Source organism: Thamnophis sirtalis, unplaced genomic scaffold (assembly GCF_051295495.1).
Source record: "Thamnophis sirtalis isolate CommonGarterSnake01/CBP01778 unplaced genomic scaffold, rThaSir2_p1.2 scaffold_5, whole genome shotgun sequence".
In the NCBI taxonomy this organism is placed as follows: domain Eukaryota; kingdom Metazoa; phylum Chordata; class Lepidosauria; order Squamata; family Natricidae; genus Thamnophis; species Thamnophis sirtalis.
Window position 1 is genome coordinate 62,157,715 of NW_028261385.1, and position 19,447 is coordinate 62,177,161.

The window sequence follows — 19,447 nt, forward strand, 5'->3', positions numbered from 1 at the left end:
ACTGGTGACTACCCAGAGGAAAGCCTTCTCTGTGGCTGCTCTGACCCTCTGGAAAGAACTACCCGTGGAGATTCGAACCCTCACCACCCTCCAGGCCTTCCGCAAAGCCCTTAAAACCTGGCTGTTCCGACAGGCCTGGGGCTAAAGAGCTGTTGCCCCCGTATCGAATGGTATGACTGTCGTGTGTTTTAAATTATGCATTGTTATGTGTTGTTTTTTAATTTTTTTGTCTGTATCCCCCTTCCCTGGTTTGAGTTGTGAGCCGCCCTGAGTCCCCCTCGGGGGAAAAGGGCGGCATATAAATATAATAAACAAACAAACAACAAACAAACCTTGGAGGTCATCTAGTCTAACTCCCTTTTCAAGCAGTAAACAATAGCCCAAGGAACCACCAAGGCCACTTTCACCAATACTGTCAGGGAAAGCCATTAGTATAGGAATGAGCAAACCCCACTCCCTAGTAGCACTGATGGTGTTACCTAGTTTGGTAAGGAAATATATGCAAGAAAACCACCAAGTTCAGAGAGCATCAAGGACCCTACTATTATGAAAGAATTTAAACTAAAATAAACCTATTACTTTGGAATGATAGAAAATGAAAACATATCTGTCCTTCAATTATGTGTCCTACAAAAACATAAGTACAAAAGGAAAGCAGTTCAGGTAACTAATCTATTAATAATCAGGAAACTTACTTTCTTTAAGTTCTTGCTCCAATGCTGACAATTATTGTTAATGTTCTTAAATAGTATGTTTGCTTTACGTTCTTATTTCTTAATGCTTAAATAGTAGTGCTTATGTTATTATTTCTTTCTTTTGGGAAACATTCTTTTGGGAACATTGTTACAATAAATGGCATACTTTATTTCAGGTTCATAGTAAAAAACAAAACAAAAATGCCTGTTGTTTCAGAGATATCTGCATATTTTGGACTTGGTTCATCAGTAACATATAATTTTCAAGAATCCTACAATGTTGCCAAGAACTCCAGTTCACATGCTGCTTCTTTTCATCCTGATATGACGCTAACAAGAGAAGCGATCACACTGAACTTTCGAACAACACGGATTCCAAGTTTGCTTCTTTATGTAAACTCATTCTACAAGGAGTATCTTTCAGTTATTCTTGCCAAAAATGGTATGTACTCTTAATAGTTATACTAAAGTTGTCATTAGTTTTATTTTGGAAATTACTTGTTTAACATGATATTTTCTCCAGGACATATTTTGCTCCTCTTCCTTGATTATAATATTACCCTATTAAAACTATATTTGATGGTAGGAAATATATAAATTGCCCTAATATATAGTAAGATCAAATATGATAAATTATAGGTTAGTTTTAATAGAGATCGGGCCATTTTTTTGCTCAATTCCCCCCCCCAGCCCCCGGAACACTCTATAAGCTTCCTAAAGATTATCCATGCCCTTTGTTTGACAAAAAATGGGCCCGTTTTTGTGAAAAATGGCCCATTTTTGTTCATTTTTCCCCACCCACCTCTGGAACACTCTACAAGCAGAGATTTTGTCAGCTAAGCACTTTTAAACTGAACCGGCTGCCTGATAAAATAGTAATTTTTTCAGCTATCATTCACTCTTTATTTCCTTTGATGTAATAAATGATGTTGTCTCCTAATGTATTACATATTTTTCATGTAAATATGTCATTTTTCATTTTCTACTTTTCCAGTTCAGTTTTATTATCTAGCCGATATTCAAACTATTTTCAAGAAAAAAAATCATGTGTGTGTATGTGTATGTGTGTATGTTTCATCATGAAACTAATGTGCTCTCTATTCCCTTAGGAAGTTTACAGATCAGATATAAGCTAGATAGCCATCGAGATCCCGATATCTTTAGCATCAATTCCAAAAGCATGGCTGATGGGCAGCTTCATCGTGTAAAGATTAAAAGAGAGGAAGAAAAACTATTTGTGGAGGTAATGCCAGAAAGAATGAAGGACCAGTATGTTACTAAAGGGGGAAAACATAAAAGATAATTAAATGTATTGATTTAATAAATTCATGTAGCATGTGCATGAATTGCAGAAATCTGGCTAAGAGATACCTATAGTATACTATCTATTTATTTGCAAATAATATGTTATGTTAACTCTTACAAAGCATTTGCAAATATGTAATTTAATGGGTGGAAGCAATGTGGAATCTTTTCATCTCCACTTACCATTTCCCCTCATTATTCAAAATGCAGCTGTATCTTGGATTAAACTTTGAGGGTTTGTGGTACAAATACTTTTGATACCTGCCTCTTTGGCAAATGCCAACTTGATTTTTAAGATTTATAGAAGCTGTATTTATTTGCCTAGGAGCAATACTTGGAGATCAGAACTTAAAGCTTTCACAGCTGTATCATTGTATGTCTTGTATAATTCAGCTATAATTGCTTAAATCATCCTTCCTTATCAAGACCTTAAGACTTCTTTTTTAGAAATGGTTTAATCTTCTATTTTGGTTTATATATATATATATATATGAGATGATTATATATATATATATATGAGAATATATATATATATATATTCATATATTCATATATATATATATATATATATATATATATATATATATATATATATATATATATATATATATATATATATATATATATATATATATATATATATATTCATTTGTTTGATTTGATTATTTTAATGCTTAATTGCATTCTTTGTTAGCATTTGTGTTTTATTCTATGAAAATAGAATATAACTAAACTGATAAATATAGTACTAGTGGTATAGTGGTTAAGACATCAGGCTAGAAACCAGGAGATGGTAATTTCTAGTTTTAGAAATTTCTAGCCTTAGGTACAAAGCCAGCTGGGTGGCCTTTGACCAGTCACTTTCTCTAAATCTAAGAAAGAGGCAACAGCAAACTATCTCTGAAAAATCATGTCAATGAATCTGTAGGGACTACTGTGTTTCTCTGTGTTTCTTTTGACACCCCCCCTTCCACATAAGCACTTGGCCTTATTTTCAGGCAGGTCTTATTATTTTTGATGTGCAGAAGATGGCAAGCATAGTCACATCATGGTTGCTGCTGGGTTGCAATATTTTGGGGGAGGGCTTATTTTAGGACATGAGCTCAAAAGCCTGATTGGGTTTATTATCTGGGGAGGTCTTATTTTAGGAGAAACAGGGTAGTTGTCATTGTATGTATGTATGTATGTATGTATGTATGTATGTATGTATGTATATGTTCTGTTCCCCCCTACTTCACTTGTTAACAGACGACAGGCAAATCAAAGGAAAGGGAATTCTCTTTATCAGTTCTCAGTTTCAAAATGGCTGCGAGCCAAACTAAACTAATTAAAGTCTCTGCCAGAAGATAAACGGACTCAAACATAAATATTTCTTACGGCAAATACAAGAAGAATCCAAACGGAAGCAAAGCTCTTCTTCCCAAAGTCTCTACGAATCAGGGTTACAGAAATCAAACCACTTTTCGAAGTGCACAGCAAAGAAACCACAATCCAGGATCAAGGAACGTTGACTTCTGCAAGCAGGGTGTGGCCCCACCAGTCCTTTTATCCCTAAGGGAAGCCTCTAACGAGGCACATCTGGTTGAAATCACCTCCTCGGAGTCCTCCTTTGTGCCTTACGCCTGTCAGCTCGTCTCCTACGTGCATCCTGAAAATACTCACAGAAGGTTCTTGCTCAGCCTCTCTTGTCTCCTCCCCACTGCTCCAAGGCTCAGTCTCTCTTATGTCCTCCCAACTGGCCCAAGGCTCAGCCATTACCTGGGGACCAACTAGTCTCTCTGAGCCCTGCTCGGAGGCAGACCCCTGTCCAGAACCCTCCTCCTCTTCCAAACATGACTCAAAAGCCCCCTCGCTGTGAAAGTCTGATAACAGCTCCCACGGCTCTAGCTGAGTCACAACACACACACACACACACACACACACACACAGAGAGAGAGAGAGAGAGAGAGAGAGAGAGAGAAAGAGAGAGAGAGACAGACAGAGACAGAGACAGAGATATATATAGATATAGATATAGACATAGACATAGACATAGACATAGACATAGACATAGACATAGACATAGACATAGACATAGACATAGATATAGATAAAAGATATAGATATAGATATAGATGATATAGATGATATAGATTGTTGTATTTGTGCTGATAAATAAATAAAGATTATTTATCAGCAAAAATACAACAAAATGTAACAAAAAGGCAACAGTAAAAATATTGGGTTTCTGCCTGGATGGTCTCTTGTGACGAGCCGAAGGACAGAGAATGGAAGTAGTGATCTTCCTCCCATATTTGGGCATACCGGGGGTTGTAAAAATCATATATATATATATATTATATTTATGCTGATAAATAAATAAAGGGAGACTAGTATAGATCTATTTCAAGCTATTTAGCTCTCATCAGCTAGCTATATATATTTAGTGTCACGAACCTGTGCTGTATTGCATCTTAGGCAAACGTCTTAGCCATTAAGCCTCCTTATCAGCTGAAGCCAGGGAACAAGGTATATATTTACAGTGACAACCCCTGGTAAGCCCCAATTATGGGAGGAAGCTAAAAGCTTCCATTATCTGTCAATCGGCTCGTCACAATATTTTTACTGTGCCTTTATATATTGTTATATATATTGTGTTATATATATATATATATATATATATATATATATATATATATATATATATATATATATATATATATATATATATATATATATATATATATATATATGATATTGTGTGTGTGTGTATGTGTTTGTGTGTGTGTGTGTGTGTGTGTGTGTACATGTATGCATGTATGTATGTTCATTCTCAGATAAGTAAGAACTTTATATTTAGAAGGGAAACGGTGTCAATTATACTAAACTTAACAATGTATAAAAAGAAGCTATCAAAATGGATTAATTTACAAAGGTGTTAGGAAGATGAATGAAACATTGTGTAGGAAACTATCACCTTCATTTTCATGAATGACACAATATTATGGCTTTCTTCCCTTAAATGTTCTGACATCAGTAATAAGCCTTTCTTTCCTTTTTCTATTTCTCTTTTCCCTCCCTTAATTATATGTGGGACCATACTGAAGGTTAACCAGCATGAAAGGATGAAATTCTTTCTGTCTTCAGATATTCAGTTCAACACAATCAAGTCCCTCTTCCTGGGAAAGATACTTGGTAAGTATAGCGCAAAAGATAAAATGCCATCTGATGTGTATATAGAGATAGAGATAGATATAAAATAATAACCTTAATCTTGTTGAGAAACATTTCTTTCTCACATTTGATTAGGCAGAGAGTGACAATCAAGGTGGAAGCTTCATTCTTGTCAAAGTGCATATATAATCACTGGTTAGTGCTTCTAGCAAGATGAGCAAGTGGATTCCATTAAAAATAATTTCATACTTATCTTTTCCATTTTGCAATCAGACATAATGAAAATGGCATTTTTAGTACAATCCAGCAAAGAAAAAAGCTAAATCACATTCAAATTATGGAAAACGACAATGAATGGGTTGCTCCAACTGCAAATTTTTTTTCCTTTTGAACAATATGCTCTAGTGCAGTCTTTTTCAACCTTGGTAACTTAAGGTGTTTGGACTTCAACTTCCAGAATTCCACAGACAGTAAGGTTGAGAAACAATGCTCTAGTCAGAAAAGTTCTGTTTCTAATGGATTTACCCATAGAGCGTGATTGAGAGATATGTGATACTGAAAGATACATGATGAAATCACAGTTATGGCACCCAAGTGTGTGGCATTCTATTCAGCCCAAACCATCAATCATCTTTGTTTGATGTCAGGAAGACAATATGAGACTGCAGAAAAATGCAAACAGTTAAGAAGAAAATAAACCTGGTCTTGTACATTGACTTGCTGCATGAAACATATCTAACCACACCTACAAGAGTATTAGTTAAGTTCATTGCTTTGAGTTGATCAAATATTTTTTTAAAAATGAGGACAGGATAAAAATAAATCTAATAATAATAATACCTGTTAACTTCTTAATCTGCATTTTAAAGTTTAATGTATTTCAGTAGAACACATCAAACATGAACAACAGATAAAGTCTCAGCTGACTTGTAAAATCAAACAATAAAATTAATGTTATGTAAATATTCAAGATTGGATAATTTTATTATTTTTGTTCTGCTGTTTTGGAATGAAGACATAAAAGGACAGATTTTAAAACTTTTTTTTTCCTTCTCTCCTTGATATCAAATCTCTTGCTTTTCTTTTTTTCAAAAAGTAGATGAAATATTGGCTTTGATCTAAAGTTCAGTTGGTTGGTTAGTACAGTATGTGCAGGCAAGAAGTCTCTTTATTTACTCCTCTGAAAGCTGATTCTGCAGTTCTGAATAAAACAACTTCCTAAAGCAGAAAAATTAATGCAAACAATTTCTGGGGGCTGCTTTTCCATTTAAAGAATATCAATGTGCCTGCTTTTTTATTTTTATTTTTTTGAAATTTTCAAAGACTGAACATGCAAATAAACAAGGAAACAAAACACTTTCCTTGTCTGTCATTCTTTAATGGGGAAAAAAGGCATCTGTATTCAGTAAGTTTAGTTATGTGTGTACCTCTCTGATCCCATCTGCTTACTTGCTTTCAGAGTTTTTATCGTCTCAAACTTTCATTTTTATTTCAATATGTCCATTGTTTTAAATAGTATCGCTTTCAAAGAAGTGTGAGTAGAATTTTTGACCAGGTAGTGCAAAATGAGGGTGTGCAACTAAAAATGTGGATGAGTGTAAGTGGTGCATAGTAAAGTGGGAACATTATGCTGTCTTATGAGTACCTAAAGAAGAGTGTCCAACCTTGAGAAGTTTAAGACTTGTGGAATTTAGCCTTCTTAAAGTTAGAAAGAGTTGACACCCCTGACCTGAAGCATGTTTGAGAAATGTGGTATGATTTCTTAGTGGCCATCTTATCCTTCGGAATAGTGTCCCTATCCAAAATCCACATACCCATGATCCTGTTGTTATTTAACCTTTAAAAATGGTTCTTTCACCAGCTTTTCAGTAAAGAAATGTGGGAACCCATATTGATATTAGCGTTTTATTCAATGGTTAAATATGGTTGTATCTTCACTAATATAATAACATAGATTGTCTATATGGCCATTACTGTGTTTTCTATCTGTGTAATGTTTAATGCTGAACATTATATAAAGTTATACATAAGTAATTCAAAGTTCATTTTTATTAGTATCTCAAGAACCTGGGGGGGGGTTAATAAGTAGATCAATGGGAATCTGGATTCTGCTGGAGGATCCTTTAATCAACGGTACCCAACCTTCCTGTCTCTACGGACTGGCAACAGTGGTGGCAACTTGGGGGGAGAGAATTGTTTTGAACACACAGTCATCATTTGTGTGACCCAGTTCCCAATAGGCTGCAGATCAGCATTGGTCCATGGACCAGGAGTTGGGGATCCCTGTTTTAAATGACTGAGGAATCAAATCACAATAGCTAGATCAGAAAAGAAACAGTATAGCACTGTTAAAAGTATAGTGATCACTGGAATGGAATGGAAAGGAAAGGAAAAGAAAGAAAATGTCAGGTCAAACATTTCAACAATGAACTTGCAAAAAAAAAACTCCTTTCATCAGCCTTTCACTAGTCCAGTGGTAAGCTTATTCTGTAATGAAAAAAAGGAACAAAAAATAGTCCTTTTATGGGTCCATTCCTTGAAGAAATGGCCAAGCAATTATGATCACTGAACCACCAACTAGATCAAGAAGTTATCCTGACTACAGCACATAGTAATCAATTGAAAAGGAAATATTTTCATTCAGTGAAATACATCACATCACTACTTTTGCTTTAGAAGTCAGAAAACATTATGGGTAGAGATTAATTCATCATGAACTGAAGCAGGTTTTGATTCTAGGGCATGAAAGACATGTTAAATTAGTCAGGAGAGGTTTCAGCATTGTTGAGGTATCCTTATGTGGATTTAATGTGCAAACTTATCAGACGTTTCCTGATAATGTTACTCAAATATGTAATAGTGAATACAATACCATAGAGTGGTAGCTTAGTACTTGGTACTCAATGCATTTTGATGCACAAATATTGTCCTGGTATTTAACATGTTGCAAAAGGAAGTAGGAGAAAGCTGCAGAGGGCAGACAGGAAATTGGCAATGCTCTGAAAGTTGCTGACATAGGAAAAGGAAGAGATAGGAAGTCCTTCCTAGCCAAAACAAAGGGTCATGTAGTAAGTCACATGGTTTGTTTGGTACTCATCCCTTTTTAGTATTCGTCACACATCTTCGAATCAATTTAGGACACGTACCCAGGTACTACTGTACTCATAATGTCTTCCCCTTTGCAAATATGTACATTTAGGGTATTCAGGTTGCTATAACATCCATTATAATAAAACTGGTGAGGAAAGGAGGAATAGCCAAGTGCTTAAAATGTGATCTTGAAGCGATTACTGCAGGCATTAATGTAATGCAAAGGAATTCTTTTTAGGACATAAGAATCTTTGGTAATTGAAGAACTAAACATAGACCTTCCACTTCTTTATAAATCTAATGTTTGGGAAGACTATGGATAGAGTAGACTTCTTTTGACACCAGAAGGAATGTGACTAGAAGGGGCAGGAAAGTAAGCATATTGCTTTCTGATATAGGGCATTGACTTCAATTAATTTAGGCTAGCAAAACATATGGTTGATTCTACTTTAGAAAGGGTTCACATTCAGATTGAGTCAGTCACTGTTAAGCATGAAAATTAATAGCTGTGGCCCTAATTAATTCAGCAACAAGTGTCTTGCCTCTTTCCCGCTAAGCATTCGTAGAGAACCTTCTGTTCTAATTAGCAGATCTTACTGATCTATTAGCCACTGTGGGAACTTGTACAATTTACTTCTATTAAATCCAAATGGATAATGCTTGGTATAATTTAACTTGATTGGAATTATATAGAAGCAGCACATTTTATAATCCTAGTAGTATAGTTGATAAAAAATAATAATGATATTTAAAATAAAAAATATAATATTTGAGTTAAGAATTTGCTATGTGAAACTCAAAGCTAAAGCAAAAGAAATATTACATTAAGTATATTAAATAGTACATTATATTACATTACGTACACCATATCTTGTTAAGTACATTAATTTACAGATAAGTAACATTTTTGTGGGTATTGAAAATGAATAGAATGCTACTACTGAGTAGATATCAACTACCACAAATGTGCTTGTTATGAACAATTTCAGCAGCAGTGTAAAAAGGTCATGCAAACAAAATGAGTCAATGTAAATGCACACTTTATAGAAATATCTAAAATCAAATTTATGAATCTACCAGCCAGCAGTCGAACCTAATTTTTATAATAAGTTGCTGTATTGAACATTCTGTAGCGTGTTATGAATATAACTTATAATAAAGAAATGACTGTTTGTTCCCTTGTAATGTCATTAAGTAGAATGAGTGTGCCTTTTCTAAGTACCCTAAGTACAAATAAACTATCAAAAGACATGTCAAAGTTATAAGATTCCTATAGATTGTAGTCTTAAATTGCTGTTCTTTCCACATTTCATTTCATACATTTAAACACAAATATACATATATACATATATACATATATACATATATACATACATACATACATACATACATACATACATACATACACATACACATACACATACACATACACATACACATACACGTATATATGTATAGATAGATAGATAGATAGATAGATAGATAGAGAGAGAGAGAGAGAGAGAGAGAGAGAGAGAGAGAGAGAGAGATTGTGCATCCTATTTATTAATTTTTTGGATTAAAAATGAAAACAAAAATAATTTTCTCTTTTAGGTTTTTTAATACATAAATATTTAAATCAGCATGCTTAAATAGCCTTCAGAACTGATAAAGCTAAAAAAGGTACTTTAAAATGATTCACCTGTATTCCATTTCATTAGAACTTCCTTCTAGAAATATTTCATTTTGATGTCTAATTTTATAGATTTGCATGTGTATGTCTACACATGTACACACATACAATAATTATTTCTTTCAATCAATTCTCTCATTTTAAGGATGAGTCTGGGATGAAAAGTATAAAGCTTCTTACAAATTAGTAAAATGTAGTAACTATAATCCATGCCATAAAATGAAGCCCTTATATTTAGAATTGCAATCTTCAATGGCAATACCAGCATCTGTGCCATTTATTTTATACATCAGTTGCATTGTAGAAAGACATCTAGGATGCTAAGATCATGCTCAGATTTCTACAAAAATGCATAGTGAACAACCTTTTGCAACATATATGGGCAGGCTCCAGAGTTAGAGAAGCCTTCCTGCTATTGTCAGTCACCTTCAACATATGAGGATGGTATTAGATCAGAGAAAGCTAATTGTCTTTGCTTTGTACCCCAAGCTCTACATTCGACCTTTTCTAAAGTTCTGAAAAGATCAGTTCTCAGTATTTGCTAAGTCATGGAAAAACATATCTTAGTAGATAAATATCTGTGAAAATAGAGTTGATTATAAAAATGTCTGGAATCTCACTGGCTAAGATCACACTTGCACTGCCAATTTTATTCTCACAGCAATAATTCTATCAAGTGATATGGACTGATGGAGAAACAATTAAAAATAAATAAAAATAATTTATTTCATGTTCTATGGCTAAAAAATCTGGATTTTCCCAATCCTAACTCCAAACTTTATTATTAAACAATATTGATTCCATCAATATTGAAATAGTATTGAAATTAGTGTTTGTCAAACTGGTGTTCTCCAGATGTGTTGTGGACTAAATTCTCAGAACTGCTATCTGGTATAAAGTTCCTTGCTTCATTCACCCATTTGGAATGTTTTTCTTCAGCTTTCTATTACTATACAAAGATTTGATTTAATCATGCAAAAAATGCTCTAATAAAGACGTTATCTGACATGCTGCCACAACTTAATGTAATCCTCATTTGGCATGTTAAAATGGAACTCTGCATACATTATCCTACAGATAGAAAAAAATAGCATACAGGTGTATACCAAAACAATAGCAGTGATTACCATCATCAAAAGGCTTTGTTTAATATAAACCTACAACATTTGCAAAAAAATGGACTTGGAATAGATTACAGAACTTTCAACAGATTTGATTTTTTTTAATGAAACAATGTTTGGCATTAGCATGCAAGAAAATGTGTGCTTAGCAGGATTATATTTCCCCCAGTGAATGTTATCCGAGTCAGAATGTATTAGAATAGCTTTATTCATATAACTTTTTCACTATTCAAACTGAGAATAAGGTAATATGGAAATGATTCCTATGCAAGTAAGCCTTTAGTCAAACTATTCTATTTGTGCAGAAGAAATGCATGTTATTGAGGGAAAAAATTAAAATAGAATGTTCACAACACTAAAAAAAGGTTTTGCAATTTGTAAAATTTAAAAGCATTTTGACTTGAATATTGAAAGGCTTTCCACAGCTGTGTGTACAAATGTGTAGCAGATACTGATTCCTATAAATGTATTTGGGAGGAAGGAAAATTTATTTCACCACATGAACAGAATTTCTTATTTATGCTTAGGAACTTGCTATGTAACTTGATATCTTTTCTAGCAAACCAACTTATTTTTAATGTGGAATGTATTTCTTGTGTTTTTATTAAAGCAGACAAAAATAAAATAGGTAAATTTGCCTCTGCTGTCACTGCACGCAGAAACGTTGAGGGATAAAGGTTAATTTTTCAATTATTCGACTGTCCCTTTGTTCTGTGTGTTTCACAATGATTAATTGTGTTCTGTTTCTTTTTATTAGCAGAGACTAGTGATGTAGACCCAGATACTCTAAAGGCAAACTCTCAGGGGTTTATTGGATGCCTCTCTTCAGTGCAATTCAATCATGTTGCTCCCTTGAAGGCTGCTGTCCACTATCCCAGCTCAGCTCCAGTCATTGTGAAAGGACATTTCATGGAATCAAACTGTGGGACATTAACAGGAGCTGATACAACATCAAGTGAAACAACCCATTCATTTGCAGGTACCAAACATAAGGCTTTCATTAATTTTATTCTCTGAAAAAGAATACTTGACCATATTTCAGAAATTCAGTCATTTTTTTCATATGCCAAAAGTGCATATATTGAGGCTTTCCTCAATTTTTGTCATTTCCTATCTTGTATCAGGGTGAAATGCTACTGGTTCAGGCCAGTTTGCCCAAACCAATAGTAAAAAATGCTACCAGTTTGCCCGAACCGGTAGTAAAAAAATGCTAAAAATTGTGCGGCACAGCTGATTGTCTCACAGCTAATTGTCAGAACTTTTAAAAACTTTTTAAAGCATTTTTTTACTACTGGTTCGGGCAAACTGGTAGTTCTGATGATCAGCTGTACGAAAATCAGCTGTGCCACACAATTTATATTTGCTGGAAATCGTGTTGCACAGCTGATCATCAGAACTTTTTTTAAACTTTTTTTAAGCATTTTTTATTACTGGTTCACCTGAAAAAAATGCTTTAAAAAAGTTTTTAAAAATTTCTGATGACCAACTGTGCGACAATCAGCTGTGCCACATGATTTATATTCGACAATATGCAACAATCAGCTGTGCCACATGATTTATCTAAATAGCGCGGCACAGCTGTTTCCTCTCCCTCGCTGTTCTACTTACTTTTGTAGACTCAGAAAAGGCTTCTTAATCCGATGTGTATGAGCTCGAAGAGAACCAGTAGCAGACTTCAGAGCATTTCACCCGTCTTGTATGCATATGAATGTGTGTTTTTCATAAACACCATGTCCAAGCCAATCATTCATTCCTTGTCAATAGCTTTATAATAATCTTTTAATGTGTGTGTTCCTATTTTATAATTCTATGTTATATGTAACACCTACATTAATAGATACAGTAGCCTCTGTTGGATCTGTGGATTTAAATGCAGATATATTGAAATTCCTGTTCTCTGTTTGTCTCTGTCTTTTATTTTTGTTTCTGGCACAGATCATTCAGGACCAAGGGATGAAGGAGAACCATTAGCTAATGTAATAAGGAGTGATTCTGCAATTATTGGGGGTAAGAGGAACTGTAATTGCATTGTATGTACCATTTTAAATATTTAAATTTAAGTGCTGAAGCTGAGCACCCAAATAACTGAATAAGCTGCTACATTGTTAACTTGTTTAACATTGTATACATGTTTTAGAAGCTGATAGAATTAGATTGGGCAGTCACAAATGGTTATATATCTTCAGGCATGTGTTCAAGCTGCAGTGGAAATATAGACCCAATTTTTCCTCAAAAAATCTCAATCTTTCACAGTATTGATTTAAAAACAAATGCTTTATAAATGTTTCATTTTCTTCAACCATTTAAGTACATGTTTTTTTATTTTTAAAATCATCCTTTTAGTAATCCTATATTTGCAACGGTGGTTTGAGTTCTTGTTGGAAACATTGACTTACTGAGAATGTGTCTATTACAATCAAACCCCAAAATCTGTCTACTAAATGTATATATACAGTAGATACATGCTGAAACAATTCCAAAGACCTCTGTGGGAGTTGGGACTTTGCAATATAATTTTATTTTTATGCAGCAGCAATGCCAGATAGTGATTTTGCTATCTTTCAAATTGTTTGAAATTGTATCATTTTATTTACTGTATGTACTGATTTTTCATTTAAAACCATACTGATGGCATTTCAATACAGTATTGGAAGACTTATAATATTTTATGTAGCAATACTTTAAGATTCATATTCTTCTTTCTTTATATTTGGCTAAAACACTTAAGATGGTATACTTTGGCAGTGTTCCCTTCAGTTGCCCTTTAGGTACAACCTAAGATTGAATTATTTGGAGTTTAATACATCCCTAACTCTGCAAGGTTTTTGTAAGGCAAATACTCAAAATATAAGTTCAAAAAGCTTTACTTATACAAGATTGCAGTCTTCAAGTCCCAATTAAAGAAGAACAAAACAGTAAGTTCATAATGCACCGGAAGTTTCCATTCCAAAAGGATTCAATTTTAGAAGAATGTCACTCGAAGACTAGAGATGGACTGTATGTAATTTGGGAATAAATTATTCATATCATCTATCAGTAGCATTTTTAGAGAGTAAGTACCCTATTAGTAGGCCAAGTCAACGTACTTCAGGAAATATGCCCTAGTGGAAAAAAGACAAAATTAGATCATGAAGTCTCTTTAGACTGAAGATAATAACTCATGGAGTATTACTGGGTTATGTTGGTGATTCTTCTTTGTAACATTATCTCAGTGCCAGATGCTATTATGGTAAGGTTAGTGGGTTATATAATTCATACAATACATTTCTAGAATGACATTATTGTGCTAGTGAAAATTTTTTCTTGTAGCTATAGTAAGATGTAATTAAGCCTTAGTGAGATCTGTTAATGCTAAATGAAGATTCCACCGTGCCCAGAGAGCTTTTATCACCAATGCTCATAAAGCTACCACCTGTCCTGTTTTTCCTTCTAGTATAAGCTATGGTACAACTATACTCATGTTCAATTAAAAAAATAAACAATTGTAATTGTACTCCAGCTTTATTCACTTCTATGTCCATGTATTGATGATTTGAATATTAATTAATAACTTGTTCATTCTCATTATGGCGTTGCCTCCAACACACACATACAATCAGTAGATTCTGAAATAATGAAAGTCTGTCCATCTATAATTTAATAATAGCAAGAACAAAGAAACATAATCAATTTTAGGCTGTGAGTATATTATGTAATACAAAAGCATAAGTTGCAAATGGGCACTATAAAATATTAATTCATAACATTTTTAATTATGTCACAGTAATGAGATTTGCACCTGTATAAATTTAATAAATCTATATCTTACAAAAATTCTTGTTATCATGCCTTTTAACTGGGTGAAACACTGCATCAAAGGGAAACAATTTTTGAAACTAAGTCCTTTTGAATGGACCTACTGAATGTGTGAAAAATCCAAGACCCCTGACTTCCAAAAAAAAAATGAAAGTTGGGGAAGCTGTGGCTATTTCAATGCTACTGGCTGCTGCTGTGCTGCTTCTATGGTGATGAGATCTTTATTTTCAACATTCTGTGACAATTTCCAAGTCAATCTTGCAATCCTTTGCTCGCTCTCTTATTCAGAAAAAAACATTTATGTATTTATTTGAAAAAAGAGAGGAATGAAGGAAGGGGAAGAGAAGGGGAAAGAAAGGGAGGGAGGCAATTTCTGCCAACTTCTCAAAATGAAATTCAGTGGGGAAGCTGGTAGTCAGAGGTTGCTGCTGCTTCCAATGTTCTCCCTTTATCATTCTGTTTTTCTATTTAGGAAAGGAAATATGTGTTAAATGATGAAGCACTGGGGAAGAGGTTTTCTAGTAAATACAGTAAATAAAATTTACAGAAAATCTGGATCAGTTCTTATCATATGGTTATACATATTTTCTTCTAATGTCTATATTATAATAAGTTTCTTGCATAGCTTCCCCCATAGCTTCTTATTGAAATGGTTTATAGTTGCATCATAACTTATTCAAATAAATATTGTTTGGAAATGTCCCTGATTAATGCTGATATTTACTCAATGTTCCTAAATATATAGCTTTAATGAATTCTTTCTGGCGGAGTCAAGTAGATGGCAATGGATTTCATTTTGATGTATTTTAAAATAAAGGAAATCTATAACAGATTTCTTTATATAACTGCCTAAAAGAAGCTTTAAAAATTACATATATACATAAATGTGGCCTTAAAATGATGTTTGTGTTTTGCTATGGGACCGTTTGCTCTTATGAACAGAAGATAGTATTTGTAGCTCAGCAGTCTTGGTGCTCTCTGAGCTGGTTTTTTTCTTGCAAACATTGCATTACCAAACTAGATAACATCATCAGTGCCAACATCATCATTAGTCTTGCAATGTATTTTAGTATATTTTTAAATTAAGATAGCAATATATTCTCTAGTGTAATGGGCTACAAGAATCTATAATTATGCTATGTTTTTGGATGTGCTACAAAATATACTTTGTTATTTTCTTTTCTCTCCCCAGGTGTGATTGCTGTAGTGATATTCATTCCACTTTGCATTGTGGCCATTGCTGTACGGATTTATAAAAAGAAAAATGTATATAAAAAGAAGGAGGTGAAGGGATCAGAAAATGAGGATAGTGCAGAGACTGTCCTGAAAAATGAGATCAACGTGCAAAATACAATCAATGAAAATCAAAAGGAGTATTTCTTCTAATTTGCTTTTCTGATCTAGTTTAATCAGAATAAAAGACAGTCTGACTTATTTGCTAACCAAGTTCTCAACTGGAAAAAGAAAGAAACTGTTGTATTTGAAGAACACACAAAATAGATTGGAAATCTATTAAACGGCATATGTTCAGTCTTGGTGTTTGCTATGGCAAGCCTCTTTAAATGACATGCATTCCTTAGCTATTATAACATAGATGCATTTTATGTGAGAGTGAATTAGATATTGTAACCAAACCCATTGTTGGTAGTTTTCAGCCTTTCTGCTGTGACTTTCTAAACTGAAAGTTAAACTTGATACGTATCATGAGTTTTGAATGGGGGGGGAAAGGTCATTTGTGTTCTTTCTTTCAGTCCATCCTTCCAAGACATCTATTTTTAAAGCAATTTTGTTTAAATATTCTACAGTATTTTCTTTGATACCATTGGGCTGTTTTGCAAACCAGAGGTATGCATGCTTAAGAATTAACTGGCTTAAGAGTGCAGACTTCCAAATTGAAGTGTTTGTGCTTCTTTCCTTTTTTTTAAGCAACAACACACACTATACATCATTATCTTCATCAACAATCCTCTCCTGCATCACCCAGCAAGTCTGTTACAATCTGGTGATAAAGAACTCAGTATTACTTTAAAAGCTTGTTTGTATGAAAAACAAAGTGTGAATGAAAATCTGGTGGTAATACACAGTAGTCAAAATGAATAACAGGGTAGTCACCTAAGGAATCCAAACCTTAAACTCTCCACAAATTATGAATGGATATCTTTCGGTTTTCTTGACATGTTACTACAGCTTGAATGTATAGCAGATTACCATTTTATGTAATCTTGAGATGGGAGGTGCATACACACAAACACATACACACTCCCAAAGATACACAAAAACTCCCAAGCACTCATATATATGAAAGGTGGCATACAAAATGATTCAGAAGCTTTAGACTTACCTAAGGATGGCTTATCTGTACTACAGGCAGTCCTTGCTTAACAATCAGTTGCTTAATGACTGGTTGACGTTGCAACAGATAAAATAAGTTATGTACATCTCATCCTCAGTTATAATGTTATAACCCTGTGGTCACGTGATTGCATTTCAGGCACTTAGAAACCAGCTCACATTTACTAGCAGTTGCAGCATCCAACATTAATGTGACAATGTTTTTCTTTTGTCAGTTTTCAGTGTTTTTTTGTTGGTTTTCAGCAGAAAGCACCCATTCGGGAGAATGAATAACATCACATAGATTGCTTAACAACCATGGTGATCTGCTTAATGACTATTGTAAAAATGACCTTAATGACCACAATGACTTATGATCAAAATTCCATGCCTAATTATGGTTGTTAAGTAAAGACTCTCTGTATCAGAGGTGGGTTTTTGCCAGTTTGGTCCAGATCGGGTGAACTGGTAGTAGCTGTGGCAGGAAGCTCATGTGCATTGAGCATGCATGCGCACACGAGTAAACCACTATTAAAAAAATGGAAACCCACCACTGATCTGTATTCCTAAAAGTCATCTGTTGGTTATGCTGCCACTCTTGAACTACCCACTGAAGTTAATTTGGCTCATAAAGCAGTAGCACATAAAGCGGCCTTAAAATGAAAATATAGTTTCATTTATAGAAGAAATTATGATTGTATATGGTCAAGACTACTTCTGAATAATTTTTGATATTGTAGTTAGGCCCACATACTGTAAACCTAAGTCAATTGGAATTGCGTTCTCTACTTCCTTAAAAAGAAATGGTCCACTTTGAGGATCGAGCCCCCCCATACGTATTTCTATATTCTGATTTCAGCATTTGAAAAGAGAACAATGGCAGTGTCCCATTGTGTTGAACTATATGCTTGAATACCAAACTCATATAGACAAGGGGAAAATGTTAGCTCTTGATCAGTGTTATAACTCAACACTCAATATCTTACAGCTAAATATCTGCAAGCTAACTCCAAGAATAGTGTCTGAAAATTCAAAAAGATTGTTAGCTCTTACTAATGACAGGAAATAGAGTTTGATGTAGTTCTGGAAGAAGCAGAACAAATCATCATACAGTATACAGGTAGTTCCCAATTGGCAACCATTTATTCAGTAACCTTTTGAAGTTTCAATGGTGCTGAAAAAAGTGACTTATGACTGTTTTTCACATGACAGCATCTCCATGGTCATGCGATCAACACTCAAACTCATTTAACGATCTTGTTTAGCAGTGGACATCTTGGACTCAATTGTGGGCATAAATCAAGGGCTACTTGTACTGCAATTCATGTTACAAGTTGCTGAGACTAAGGATGCACATCGGAAACTCTAGGTGCTCAGAACCAACAGGGATTCAATTGGTGTGAATGTAACCTGCTCTATCCCGAGCTGTTGCATGGTTAGCCCAGCAATTCAACAAAATTCAGATTGTAATATGTTCATTGTGGCAGGTGCTGTTGAAATATACACCACCTGTATATTCTAAATATTGGCCTGAATATAATTGCTAGAGTCCTAACTTCAAGATCCTTATATCACCCTGTGGGGCTGTCATAGTCAACAACCATTGGGTAATAAGGGCCTATATAATTGGCTCCCTCTGTCAGATCTGAGGATTATAAGGTATTGGGTTAATTGATTTTTGGCTTCAATACATATACAGTACATAAGAACTACTAAGTCACAGTAATTAGTCTCCCATTAGGCTTAATAATGTCCAAGCTATTATGTGGTGTTTTGTAATCATTATTATTTAAAGTGCATTGTCCTAATCTAGGTATTATAATATATAAATAATACAATTTTTAATCAAATGAGACTTTTGGATGCAGAAATACTGAAAAAAATCTTAGAGATGGTTTGTTTTTTCTTAAAGGTTTACTTATATGCCATTATCTAATTTTGGAATTAATGTATGCCAATAATTGTGTAAAATTTGTGCAGTTAGTTGGCATAAATATATAAGATACTGATCTTCCCTCCCCAGCTTCCTCTTGGCTCTAAAGTCCTATCAACTAGTCAGCTTTCCCCACCTCTTTGTTTCAGGAGAATTTTAGGGGTTCTCAAAAAAAGTCAATAGGGCAACTACAATCATTCAATTTTTAAAATGTGCATTGCAGAGACAATTCATGTAAACAAGGAGTAATTCATGTAAACAAGGAGTAATTCAGTTTCAGCTGCCATTTTAATTCTCCCCCCCCATCCCCCATTACCATGGATGACCTTATTTCAGCAGTGTCCAATTTTGG

General features: G+C 34.1%; 1 protein-coding gene across 1 annotated transcript in view; it reads left to right on the plus strand.

Annotated features, from left to right (window-relative positions):
• The window catches only part of CNTNAP4 (contactin associated protein family member 4), a 294,703-nt gene extending 275,726 nt beyond the window's left edge, over positions 1 to 18,977 (plus strand). The window contains exons 19-24 of the mRNA XM_087715908.1: positions 913 to 1,137; positions 1,805 to 1,938; positions 5,087 to 5,174; positions 11,794 to 12,015; positions 12,972 to 13,043; positions 16,024 to 18,977. Of these exons, the coding sequence (XP_087572034.1) occupies positions 913 to 1,137; positions 1,805 to 1,938; positions 5,087 to 5,174; positions 11,794 to 12,015; positions 12,972 to 13,043; positions 16,024 to 16,217 (935 nt within the window). The 3' untranslated portion in view covers positions 16,218 to 18,977. The remainder of the gene's footprint in view (positions 1 to 912; positions 1,138 to 1,804; positions 1,939 to 5,086; positions 5,175 to 11,793; positions 12,016 to 12,971; positions 13,044 to 16,023) is intronic.
• The last annotated feature ends 470 nt before the right edge of the window (positions 18,978 to 19,447 follow it).